At 34.6% G+C, this 12,734-nt stretch overlaps 2 protein-coding genes across 2 annotated transcripts in view; one reads left to right on the forward strand and one right to left on the reverse strand.

Moving 5' to 3' along the window:
* LOC135212313 (trichohyalin-like) overlaps positions 1-684 on the forward strand; it is a 2,565-nt gene extending 1,881 nt beyond the window's left edge. The window contains exon 1 of the mRNA XM_064245731.1: positions 1-684. This exon is cut by the window's left edge and continues 1,881 nt beyond it. Coding sequence (XP_064101801.1) covers positions 1-500 — 500 coding nt within the window. The 3' untranslated portion in view covers positions 501-684.
* LOC135213568 (adenylate cyclase type 2-like) overlaps positions 1-12,734 on the reverse strand; it is a gene marked incomplete in the record, with an annotated part of 801,033 nt that overhangs the window by 480,237 nt on the left and 308,062 nt on the right.

Consider the following 12,734-nt stretch of genomic DNA (forward strand, 5'->3'; position numbering starts at 1 on the left):
ATTTGTTGGAGGAGTGCAAGATCTTGAAGGTAAAGTGCAAGACTTATGAAGAAAACATGATCCAAGAACAAAAACGAGTCAGAGAAAGACAAAGATTACAGCAAGAAGCTTTGATGAATCAGGACAGATATATGTTAACGACACTTCTACATGGAATTGCCAAAAGGAATTTCCACCTTGAACAAATTGCACTAAGGCACGACAGTACAATTGTGGAAACCATTTGCGAAAGAGACGAGAAGCAATGGAAAGAGCACTACAGAGCCCAACATGAGAGGAACGACTACAAGAGGAACTGGGAGGTTTTAATCCAGATGCTGGAGGACATCATAACTGGAGATGCAGGACAGCAGAAAGCGAAGAACAGAAAATCTGAAATTGCAATGAGTCATGAAACCCAAACAGATGATCCGTCGAATGATGACATGAAGGATGAAACTTGTGGTCAAAACCCTGAACACGAGATGCTTATGAACAAGCACCTAACAGCCAAGACCTAAAAGAACAACACCTCCACAAACAAGAAAATCTGGGTAACAAGCAATCTCTGGCTCTAAATTAAAAGAAAAAAAAATGGGAAGAGGCAACCTCTGGCGCGGTGCAATAACCCGTAAGTTAATGCCTCCAACCAAAAAAAGGTAAATAAATAAATAAATAAAAACTTGGGAAGAGGCAACCTCTGGCGCGGCGTAAAATCCCGTAAGTTAATGCTTACAACAAAAAAAATATATATATATAAAATAAAAAATGTAAAAAAAAACTGGGAAGAGGCAAAACCTCTGTCGCGGCGTAAAACCCTAAGTTAATGCTTCCAACCCAACAAAAATCAAAATATAATCAAATACTAAATAAAAAAACTTGGGAAGAGCAACCTCTAGCGCGGCGTAATAACCCGTGAAGTTTAATGCTTCCAACCAACAAAAATAGAAAATATAAAATAAAAAAAAACTGGGTAAGGAGGGCAACCTCATGGCGCGGCTAAAAACCCTAAGTTAACATGCTTCCACAAAAAAAAATATAAAATAAAGATAAAAAAAAAAACTTGGGAAGAGGCAGCCTGCCGCGGGTTAAAAAACCCGGGTAAGTTATGGCTCCAAAAAAAAAAAATATAAAATAAATAAATAAAAAAAAAACTTGGGAAGAGGCAACCTCTGGCGCGGCGTAAAAACCCGTAAGTTAATGCTTCCAACCAAAAAAATATATATATAAAATAAATAAACTTGGGAAGATGGCAACTCTGGCGCGCTAAAAACCCGGGTAAGTTAATGTTTCCAACAAAAAAAAAAATAAAAATAAAAAATAACTTGGAGGAGGCAACCTCTGGCGCGGCGTAAAAAACCCGTAAGTTAATGCTTCCAACCAAAAAAAAAAATATAAAATAAAAAATAAAAAAAAACTTGGGAAGAGGCAACCTCTGGCGCGGTGTAAAAAACCCGTAAGTTAATGCTTCCAACAAAAAAAAAATATATAAAATAAAAAATAAAAAAAAACTTGGAAGAGGCAACCTCTGGCGCGGCGTAAAAACCCGTAAGTTAATGCTTCCAACCAAAAAAAAAAATAAAAAAAAAAAAAAAAAAAACTTGGGAAGAGGTAACCTCTGGCGCGGTGTAAAAACCTGTAAGTTAATGCTTCCAACTCAAAAAAAAAAAAAATTAAAATTAAAAAAAATAAAAAATAAAAAAAAAACTTGGGAATAGGCAACCTCTGGCGCAGCGTAAAAACCCGTAAGTTAATGCTTCCAACCAAAAAAAAAATATAAAATAAGAAATAAAAAAAACTTGGGAAGAGGCAACCTCTGGCGCGGCGTAAAAACCCGTAAGTTAATGCTTCCAACCAAAAAAAAAATAATAAATATAAAAAATAAAAAAAAACTTGGGAAGAGGCAACCTCTGGCGCGGTGTAAAAACCTGTAAGTTAATGCTTCCAACCCAAAAAAAAAAATTAAAATAAAAAATTAAAAAAAACTTGGGAAGAGGCAACCTCTGGCGCGGTGTAAAAACCCGTAAGTTAATGCTTCCAACCAAAAAAAAATTTAAAATAAAAAATAAAAAAAAAACTTGGGAAGAGGCAACCTCTGGCGCAGCGTAAAAACCACTAAGTTTAATGCTTCAAAACCAAAAAAAAAAATAAAAAAAAAAAATAAAAAAAACTTGGGAAGAGGCAACCTCTGGCGCGGCGTAAAAACCCGTAAGTTAATGCTTCCAACCAAAAAATAAATAAATAAATAAAATAAAAAAAACTTGGAAGAAGGCACCTCTGGCGCAGTGTAAAAACCTGTAAGTTAATGCTTCCAACCGCCCCCCAAAAAAATTAAAATAAAATAAAAAAACTTGGGAAGAGGCAACCTCTGGCGCGGCGTAAAAACCCGTAAGTTAATGCTTCCAACCAAAAAAAATATAAAATAAAAAATAAAAAAAACTTGGGAAGAGGCAACCTCGGCGGCAGCGTACCCGTAGTTAATGCTTCCAACCCCCAACAAAAAAAATATAAAATAAGAAATAAAAAAAAACTTGGGAAGGAGGCAACCTCAGGCGCGACGATAAAAACCCGTAAGTTAATGCTTCCTTCCACCAAAAAAAAAATAAATAAATAAAAAAATAACTAAAAAAACTAACTTGGTAAGTATGGCAAACCTCTGGCGCGGCGTAAAAACCCGTAAGTTAATGCTTTTCCAACCACCAAAAAAAAAATACAATAAAATAAAAAATAAAACTAAAAAACTAACTTGGGAAGAGGCAGCCTCTGGCGCGGCGTAAAAACCCGTCCCAAGTTAATGCCTCCACCAAAAAAAGTAAATAAAATAAAAAAAAAACAAAAAAAAAATAAAAAACAAAACTTGGAAGAGGCAACCTCAGGCGCGGCGTACAAACCCGTAAGTTAATGCTTTTTTCAACCCCCAAAAAATATAAAATAAAAAATAAAAAAAACTTGGGAAGAGGCAACCTCTGGCGAGGCGTAAAAACCCGTAAGTTAATGCTTCCAACCAACAAAAGATATAAAATAAAAATAAAAAAAAACTTGTGAAGAGGCAACCTCTGGCGCGGCGTAAAAACCCCCGTAAGTTAATGCCTCCAACCAAAAAAAAAATAAAAAAATAAAATAAAATAAAAAATAAAAAAACAACTTGGGAAGAGGCAACCTCTGGCACGGTGTAAAAACCCGTAAGCTAATGCCTCCAACACAAAAAAAAATAAATAAATAAATAAAAAAAAAAAAACATGGGAAGAGGCAACCTCTGGCGCCGCGTAAAATCCCGTAAGTTAATACCTCAAAAAAAAAAAAAAAAAAAAAAAAAAAAAACCTGGGAAGAGGCAACCTCTGGTGCGGCGTAAAAACCCGTAAGTTAATGCCTCCACAAAAAAAAAAAAAAAAGTTCGGAAACAGGCACAGACTTGTGGGCAAATTTGAATTGTGGGCGAAATCAGACTTTTGGGTGAATTGTGGGGTAAATCGGAATTGTGGGCAAAATTGGACTTGTGAGCGAATTCGAATTGTGGGCCAATTCAAATTGTTGGCGATTTCGAATTGTGGGTGAAATCAGACTTGTGGGCAAATTTCGAACTGTGGGGGAATTGTGGGAGAAATTGGACTTGTGGGCGAATTCGAATTGTGAGGGAGTTGTGGGAGAAATCGGACTTATTTGGGAATTGTGGGAGAAATCGGACTTGCGGGGGAATTGTGGGAGAAATCGGACTTGTGAGCAAATTCAAATTGTGGGCGAATTGTGGGCAAATCAGATTTTTGGGCAAATTCGAATTGTGGGGGAATTGTGGGAGAAATCGGACTTGTGGGCAAATCAGACTTGTGGGCAAAGTCGAATTTTGGGGGAATTGTGGGAGAAAACGGATTTGGGAGCGAATTCGAATTGTGGGAAAATCGGACTTGTGAGCGAATTTGAATTTTGGGGGAATTGTGGGAGAAAACGGACTTGTGGGCAATCAGACTTGTGGGCGAATTTCGAATTGTGGGAGAAATCGTACATGTGGGAGAATTCGAATTGTGGGAGATTTCTAAATTGTGGGTGAATTTGGAATCGTGGGCAAACTCAGACTTGTGGCCGAATTTGGAATTGTTGCAAATTCTGACGTGGGCGATTTCGGAATTGTGGGGAAATCCGTAATTGTGGGCAAATTCTGACTTCTGGACAAATTCGGAATTGTGGGCGAATCCGGAGTGTGGGCGAATTTGGAATAGAGGGCGAAATCGGAATTGTGGGCGAATCCGGAATTGTGGGCGAAACGAGGCTGGTTACGCCCGTAGACTTATTAACTTTACGAATTTTCATACATATCAATTTGTATACATAACTTTGCCAGTAATAATAATAATAATAATAATAATAATATAATAATAATAATAATAAAAATAAAAGGTCTCGTTCCGCATCAAGTCTAAACATAATGAAAACATCTTATTTTCGAACCTCAACCGGTTTTGGAAAAAAAACACTTGCCTCCCCCCTCTCAAAAAAAAAAAAAAAAAAAATAAAAAAATAAAAAAATAAAATATCCTTTGAACATCGTAAATAATAACTTAATATTGCAGTTCTGCCTTCGAGGGAAAACATCTGTAATGTAAAAGTAAGAAAAAAGAAGTTATATTTTTTCCTCTCATCGACGGAATAGTATATATATTTCATCGGCATAATACCACAGCGTTCAAAACACGAGTCTTTTAGTATTTTTATAGACACTATGGTGGAGATGGTGTTTTCACTTAAAGGAATTCTTAAATAAAGTTTTTGCTCGTACGGTTGCTGGTTTGCTGGCATTTAAGTCAGACCTCTTTACGCATTCATACATACATACATACATACATACATACATACATACATACACAATAATAATATATATATAATATATATATATATATATACACATACAAATATATACAAGTATTTATAACTTATTATTTCATATATAAATATGTATGTGTTTACATTATGTATTATATTATAATACATACATATACTATATAACATATATTTTTTGTGTTAGTGTGTGTATAAGTATAAGTATGTATATTGTTTAGAAATATTTATCACTGTTCAAAACAGTCTCGGCCTCTTCTCTAGTCGCCGAAGTAGAAATTTCTGTCATCGATAAACTTTACAAACTTTCCTGTCATATATATATGTATATATATATATATATATATATATATATATATGTATGTTTGTATATGTGTGTATTCATGGAAACCTCGGTGTAAAGTTTGAATATTGGTAATCAAGATGGAAGTTTCATGCTGGGGGAGAGAGAGAGAGAGAGAGAGAGAGAGAGAGAGAGAGAGAGAGAGAGAGACAAACCGACGTAGGGAGAATGCTTCCACTTGACACCAAAGTATATGAGGTGGTTTGAGAGAGAGAAGTACTTTGTGTTTAGGTGTCCCGTGTACCACACTGCCATCGGCGTGCTGATTTTATGATTATTAACCTGTATTAAATGCTAGTGGCAGTAATAGCCCTTAGTTATGAGAGGGAATGAATGTGAATGTTGCTCATATGCACTTATGTACGTGTGTATATGACATATATATATATATAATTAGATATAGATATAGATTATAGATAGATATATAGATGGATATATAGATAGATGATAGATATAGATTACATATATCTATCTATCTATATATAGAATCTATGTATATATATCTATACTATATATTATATATCTATCTATCTATTAATCAATTATATACATACCTTATATAATATAATATATATAAGTATCTATATATATATAGATATATATATATATATATATATTCAAGTTGTGCTTGTGCGTTTTTATCCTACATTAAACGCTAGTGCGGAAATAGCTAACCTGTGAAAGTGCCGATATATATATATATATATATATATATATATATATATATATATATATATATATATATATATATATATATCGAGCTACAATGTCCTTTAATATCTAATTCGCTCTACCTCGGAATTAATATATTTTCATATATGCTTAACCGAAGGGGAATTTTTTCTCGATAATAGACTTGCCTGGATCGGGGCGCGAACCCAGGATCCTTTTCAAATCCAGGAACGTCAGTGAAGCTTTTACCTACTACACTACCTCTCGCGGTAATGTAGTAGGTAAAAGCTTCACTGACGTTCCTGGATTTGAAAGGATCCTGGGTTCGCGCCCCGATCCAGGCAAGTCTAATTATCGAGAAAAAATTCCCCTTCGGTTAAGCATATATGAAAAATATATAATTCCGAGGAAGAGCGAATTAGATATTAAATTGGACATTGTAGCTCGATATATGTATATGAATCACGGAAAAGTGATATGACATATATATATATATATATATATATATATATATATATATATAAATATATATATAAGTGGAACATTACAGTTAAAGTAAAATAAATTTAAACAGCCGAGTGAGAAATCCCAGATGGAGTTAATGAAAGTAAGATGAAGCCGATGAATACAGAGAACCAAAGTGAAGTGTAATTGCAATTATTAGTTATTACTACCTTCTAGACCTCGCAACTTCCGCCAGTTCCCGAGAAGTGAATAAAGCAAGTCGGTTGCTCACACGAACAAACCCATTCTCGGTACTTCTTAATTAGTGACGTCTGTTCCATTATGTGTGATTTCCCATACTGGGAAGAGAGATGCTGCTGCAACGGCCCTTTACGGACGAACAGAACGCTTGATGAAATGCAGAGTAAGAAAGATCAAGTCGTCGTTAACGACGTCACTGAATGTCCCGAGGACGATGTGTGGAAAGCTCTGGAACGATTTGAATAAAATAGTTTGAGGACGATGTAGGGAAGGCCAAAGAACAGAGCACACAAAAAATTCAAGGGCTGTGTATGTAAAAAGAACTTGAAAACTAGGTGGTGATAGGTCCGGAGATTATAATATATATATATATATATATATATATATATATATATATATTATATATATATATATATTTATATATATAAAATATATATGTGTGTGTGTGTGTGTGTGTGTGTGTGTGTGTGTGTGTGTGTGTGTGTGTGTATATATATATATATATATATATATATATATATATATATATATATATATATATATATATATATATATATCCCAAGAACAGTGTAACAAGCCCCAAGAAAGACGTCAGTATATCTAGGGAACGATGTAGGTTATGCTCCAAGACGATGTAAACTTGCCACTGCACGAGGACGGTGTTAAAAACTCGTGGACATTGTAAATGAAACTCGAGGACCTTTGTAATATATTCAGAGCTATAAAAGAAAAATCCCAAGGTTTTACTCTACAAATTCGAAAAAAAAATGTAAAGATTCATAACCAAACAAGCTTTGCAACGATAACTATAAAGTCGGTAAAGTTGGTGAGCAACGAATGAGTGATTGATGTAGGTGTTGTAAAGCCAGTTGATTGTGTCTGTCATGCAGTAACTACTCTCTCTCTCTCTCTCTCTCTCTCCTCTCTCTCTCTCTCTCTCTCTCTCTCTCTCACAGACTGTTTTGTGCAAGCTTGATGGACAGTTAATGGTGAATATCACGTTACATCCGTACAAGATTATTAACATAAAAAATAGGTAATTATATAATACGACTCATAAATACTTCTTACAGTCGAAACAGGGTGATCAAAGCCCTGGAAGCAATTATTTACCTTCAATTTTAATTTATATTTGGAAATTAGTTTGGTGGTGTTTGGTTACGTATATATGGTAAACAATATTGTAAGTAGTTGTCGGTATAGTGTTACAGTTTTTAATAGTTTTGTAGCTGGAAATAAAAGATTTATGATTTAAAACCACCCAGAGCGCAAGTGGGCGTTGTGTTCGGTTTACACATGGCAAATAACGTCCGTTTCCTTTATCGCAAGTAGCGCAGCTCGGGCTCCTCTCTGTTTATCACGCCCTATCTGAACGCGAGAGAGATTTTTATGCAGCCTAAAAAAAATAACGATAAACAAAAAAATAGCCACAAAGCTGCTTTGCCAGCGCGCTCTCTTTTACTTCTTGGACGCCAGGCTGATGATGCTGCTCTCGCATCTTCTTCTTCTTTCAATAAAACATCTGGTTTCCTGATCAGCTTTTCTCACTCGGCTGCTACCAAACATTATGCAGCAGTTTCCCCCCCAGGCAGAGAGAAGCAGATTCAGGTTCCTTTTATGCTCTCTTTGAAAGGAGGACGGCGCTTTTGTTGGAAATTTACTTATAACCGATTCTTTTGTGCTTTATTCTTGACCGGTTCAGTTTTACCTTTGGAAGGAAGATGGTTCGTTTTCGTTTTATTGCTGAAGCTTGTTTTCTCAAGAGTGTGCTGAGGTTGTGGGATGTATTTCGTGAAAAATTAAAACATGGAGTGTGTGTATTTCTTAGTATGGGACTCAAGTTGAATTCGTGGAAATCTAGATAAAAAATGAAACATGAAAAATATTCAAATATTAAGGAAGTGATTAAACGTCAAGATGTAGGTATTTTATAAGGAATGAGAAAATAGCTCATGAGTATTTCTCATTATCTGACCCAAGTTGAATTCATGGAAGTCTGAATGATTAAAAATGAAAAGTCTAAATAATTAAGTATAAAGGAATCGATAAAATTTATTGATCATTCAGTTTAGTTCATTATCGCTGGAGAAAGAATTCTGCTTGCTTAAGATATTGGTGGAGGAAACCAAAAGGAGCTTATACATAGAGGAAAGATAATTTTATTTTTAGTTTCTGAGATGGGCAACCAGACCAGAATTCAGCTTGTATGAAAAGGGATGCAGTTATGAATCGTTAAATAAATTTTATATATAAGTATATATATATATATATATATATATATATATATATATATATATATATATATATATATATATATGTATATATATATATATATTATATATATATATATATATATATATATATATATATATATTATATATATATATATATATATCAAAATGTAATAGCCACAATTGACCTCTTATCAAATTCTTTGCTCTTTTTTGGATACGCTTGTCACTACAAAGCCTCGAGATCCAACTTCAAAGATCTATGAAAAGAAATCATGATGCAATATATATAATATATATATATATATATATATAATATATATATATATATATATATATATATATAATATATATATATATATATATATATAATGAAATAGAGCTATATAAAGATAAAGAATATATAAATTCTGAAGGAGAGTAACCAGACACGAATGTGTGGACCCCGTAGGAGATAGCGCAGCCAGTGTACCTCACGTGGTGTACTGTAGCCATAATTACCGATTGTTTTCAGCCTCCCTGAGACCCCCAGCTGCACCCACCGTTTTAACCCTTTACTTCACCTCCGTTCCTACTTCCTTTCTTCCATCTTGCTGTCCAACCCCTCCAACTCCCTCTTTCCGCAGCCTCAAGTGTCCCTGTGCTTGGGCTAATAACCCCAAATGCAAACCCTTTCATTCATTTTACTGTGCCTCCGTTTATATTCTCTTTCTTCCATCTTGCTATCCACCCTCCCCTAACCGTTTTGCTTCCTCTATTTTCTTTTCAGGGCTGCGTGACCTCATTGGTCCCAGTGGTTGGGCTTTGGCAAATAAAGTCAGATGATGCACCGCTGAAACTTTAGAGCGAAGATAATAATCAAGAGATTGATTGATTGATTGTGTCTTAAAACTAGCGTCACAACATCTAGGTTATTGACGCCGTAACAAATTTGAATGGAAAGTTAAAAGTAAGTTGGAGATGAATTTCAGCCAGAGAATAACTTATACAGGGTGTCCATAAAGTCCCAGTACCATTAAAAGCAATAAATACTTGTGATGGTACTGGGACTTTATGGACACCCTGTGTATTGGAAAAACGAAAGGTTTTTTTTTCCTCTATGCTTTTGTTATGAGAAATCGGATATTCATTCACAGAAATATTATTAAAGTTGTTATATTTCATTGTGAAGACGAGGTAGGGTATTCCCATAGAGAGAAGTTATTGTAAATGAAGACCGAAATGGATGTTGCCACCACCATTCTTGCAATTTCGAATCATCTTTTTTGTGAGTTGAAAAGAAATAGCAAAATTGTGACGAGGGGGAGTGGAAATAAAAGCTGCTTTTAATGATTTGGAGGGAAAGAAAAAAAATAATAGCTGGGTTTTTTTGTTTTTTTTAAGAACTAGAGAATATTATATATATATTACATATAAACCACACACACACACACACCACACACACACACACACACACATATATATATATATATATATATATATATATATATATATATATGTATATAGTGTGTGTGTGTGTGCACATACACCTGGTTAGTATAGCTATCTCATGGGCTGTGAGTATACGAAGAACAGCTGTTAATCATACTAACCATATTTTCGATGAACTAACAGGCCGTGCACTTCTCATTTTATTAATGGAGAAGTGATGGGACTAACTCTTTTTTTTCTTTTTTTTTACCTCCGTAAATAATATGAAACAGTAGATATAATATCTCGGATGATGTCCTCCAGAGACATTTAAAGAAAAGCGGTACCATAAATTTGCAATGTATTTGATGTTGGGACCAGCAGTACAAATTGATATATGAACGTCTTTGAAACGATAGGTGAGGTTTATGAGTCTTTTACATGACAGAAGGTAGATGACTAAGACCCTGCTAAGAAAACATAGCATATCTACTTTAATTTTCGGTGGTGAAAAAACGCGCCATTTGACCGTAGATTTTGGCACACGCCAAAAGTAAGCTGAAGGTCGGATCGCGCCTTGTTAGCACTTGTCCAAACAAAAGAACGAATGTTTTCTCGCTTACGAGCTTTATCATATTATTTTACAGAAACATAAGGACTATAATTCAAAATAGAAGAAAATAACTAACACCAGAGAAAAATTCGGACTAAAAAAAAAAAAAAAAAAAAAAAGGGGGGGGGGGGAAGGAAGACGCTTGGCGTAAAAAAAAAAAGATACGCTTCGCGTAATGTTATTAATTACACTTTTTATCTCCCCAGAAGATTCATTAAACGGGAACCGTTATGTTAAGAGGTTATTGGAATTAGCGAGACCTTTGCTAATCATTCTGGCCTTTTGATCCGAAGTTATTAAGATCTGGTGAGATTACCCAGACGAAGGACTAATGAGAAACCAGATGTTCTTGTATGGAAGATTTATAAAAAAAGAAAATAGGTGAAAAATCTGCCTCCCTAATGGATTTTTTTCTTATCTTAAAAGGAAGGGTTCTGAAATTAATTGTGATAGATTGGTCGGATTTTGGATTTTTTTAAATAATTTTCTATATAATTTTTTTTTACTTTTTTATAATCGAGAATATGGTCAAGAATTATGGTGGTCTTACATATATATACTATGTAGGAATGAATATGTGTATGGATGTACGTGTTTATATGTATGTATATGTGCATACACAAACACACACACACACACACACACACAACACACACACATATATATATATATATATATATATATATATATATATGTGTGTGTGTGTGTGTGTGTGTGTGTGTGTAAATATATACTACCTAGTTTATCAACATATTCATTACATATATACTCATGCATACACACGTGATTTTTTTATTTTATATATATATATATATATATATATATATATATATATATATATATATATATATATATATATATATATATATATACATATACATACATACATACATAAATACATACATACTGACTACTTCCACCGTAGGAACCTGAACACTGATGCCCCAGAAGTAGACCTTAATAGATCTGGGTATTCCAACTCTTTTGATACCTTCGGAAGTGTAGTTGTTACTATGCACTATTCTAACATTATGTCGAGAAATGAATTTCTAATCACCAGAAGTAAATTCCCTGACTCCTCGTTGGCAGAGCGGGGAAGCGTATTCGGACTACCAAATCGGTAGGCGAGCGCGTAAACCCACTCGTCCAACGAGGAACTGGAGAGATTAGAATGCATCTCTAGCCCTTGAGAGGTTACGCGATAAGTTACATGTCCCATCTGGCCTGTTCCATACAATTTTGAGAATATTTTCCTAATAATGACAATAAATAATGGGTGTGGATGTCTTCACCTTCGTCGTCTGAGCCGCTGGGATCAGTCAATTACGTTCCACACAATAGTGAAGATACAAAAGACAGTATAACATCAACCAACGCCATTGCACAACAGATTTCATTTTCTCTTATGTCGAGTCCAGATTCGTTCAATAGCCCTGACACCAAGTGAGCCTCCAGTATCGTGGGCAATTACGCCGCTGAACAACACTGATATAATACAAGAGCTGAGAAGAGTTGAGGCAATTTACTCCATTGTAGGATCGGGAATTTTATTCTCCCTTAATTCCGGCTCATTGTGCGTCGTAAATATCGCCTGTTGTTAACTTCGGCTCGAGTTGGTTCTTGCAACAACGGGGCATCTCTTGCAAGTAAACAGCGTTTCGCCTTGTATGACCTTATTGTTCCGTAAGAATGGTAAGTAGCCCGCTACGTTAATTCTAGTGCTTCTTGTTCCGCACGAATGGTTAGAATACTTTACGGCAAGAAAAGTATTTTCTTTGCAAGAAAGGTTAATAGGGCATTACGTTAATGCACGACTTTCTTCTCTTGCACGATGGAAAGGCCAAAATACATTCATAGAATAGGTGCAATACATTACTACAATAAAACTATTCACTTTGCATTTCAATAGTTTTATTTGCATATTTATTAATTTATTAATTTTTTCTTAAG

This window comes from Macrobrachium nipponense, chromosome 19 (assembly GCF_015104395.2).
Source record: "Macrobrachium nipponense isolate FS-2020 chromosome 19, ASM1510439v2, whole genome shotgun sequence".
Taxonomy (NCBI): Eukaryota; Metazoa; Arthropoda; class Malacostraca; order Decapoda; family Palaemonidae; genus Macrobrachium; species Macrobrachium nipponense.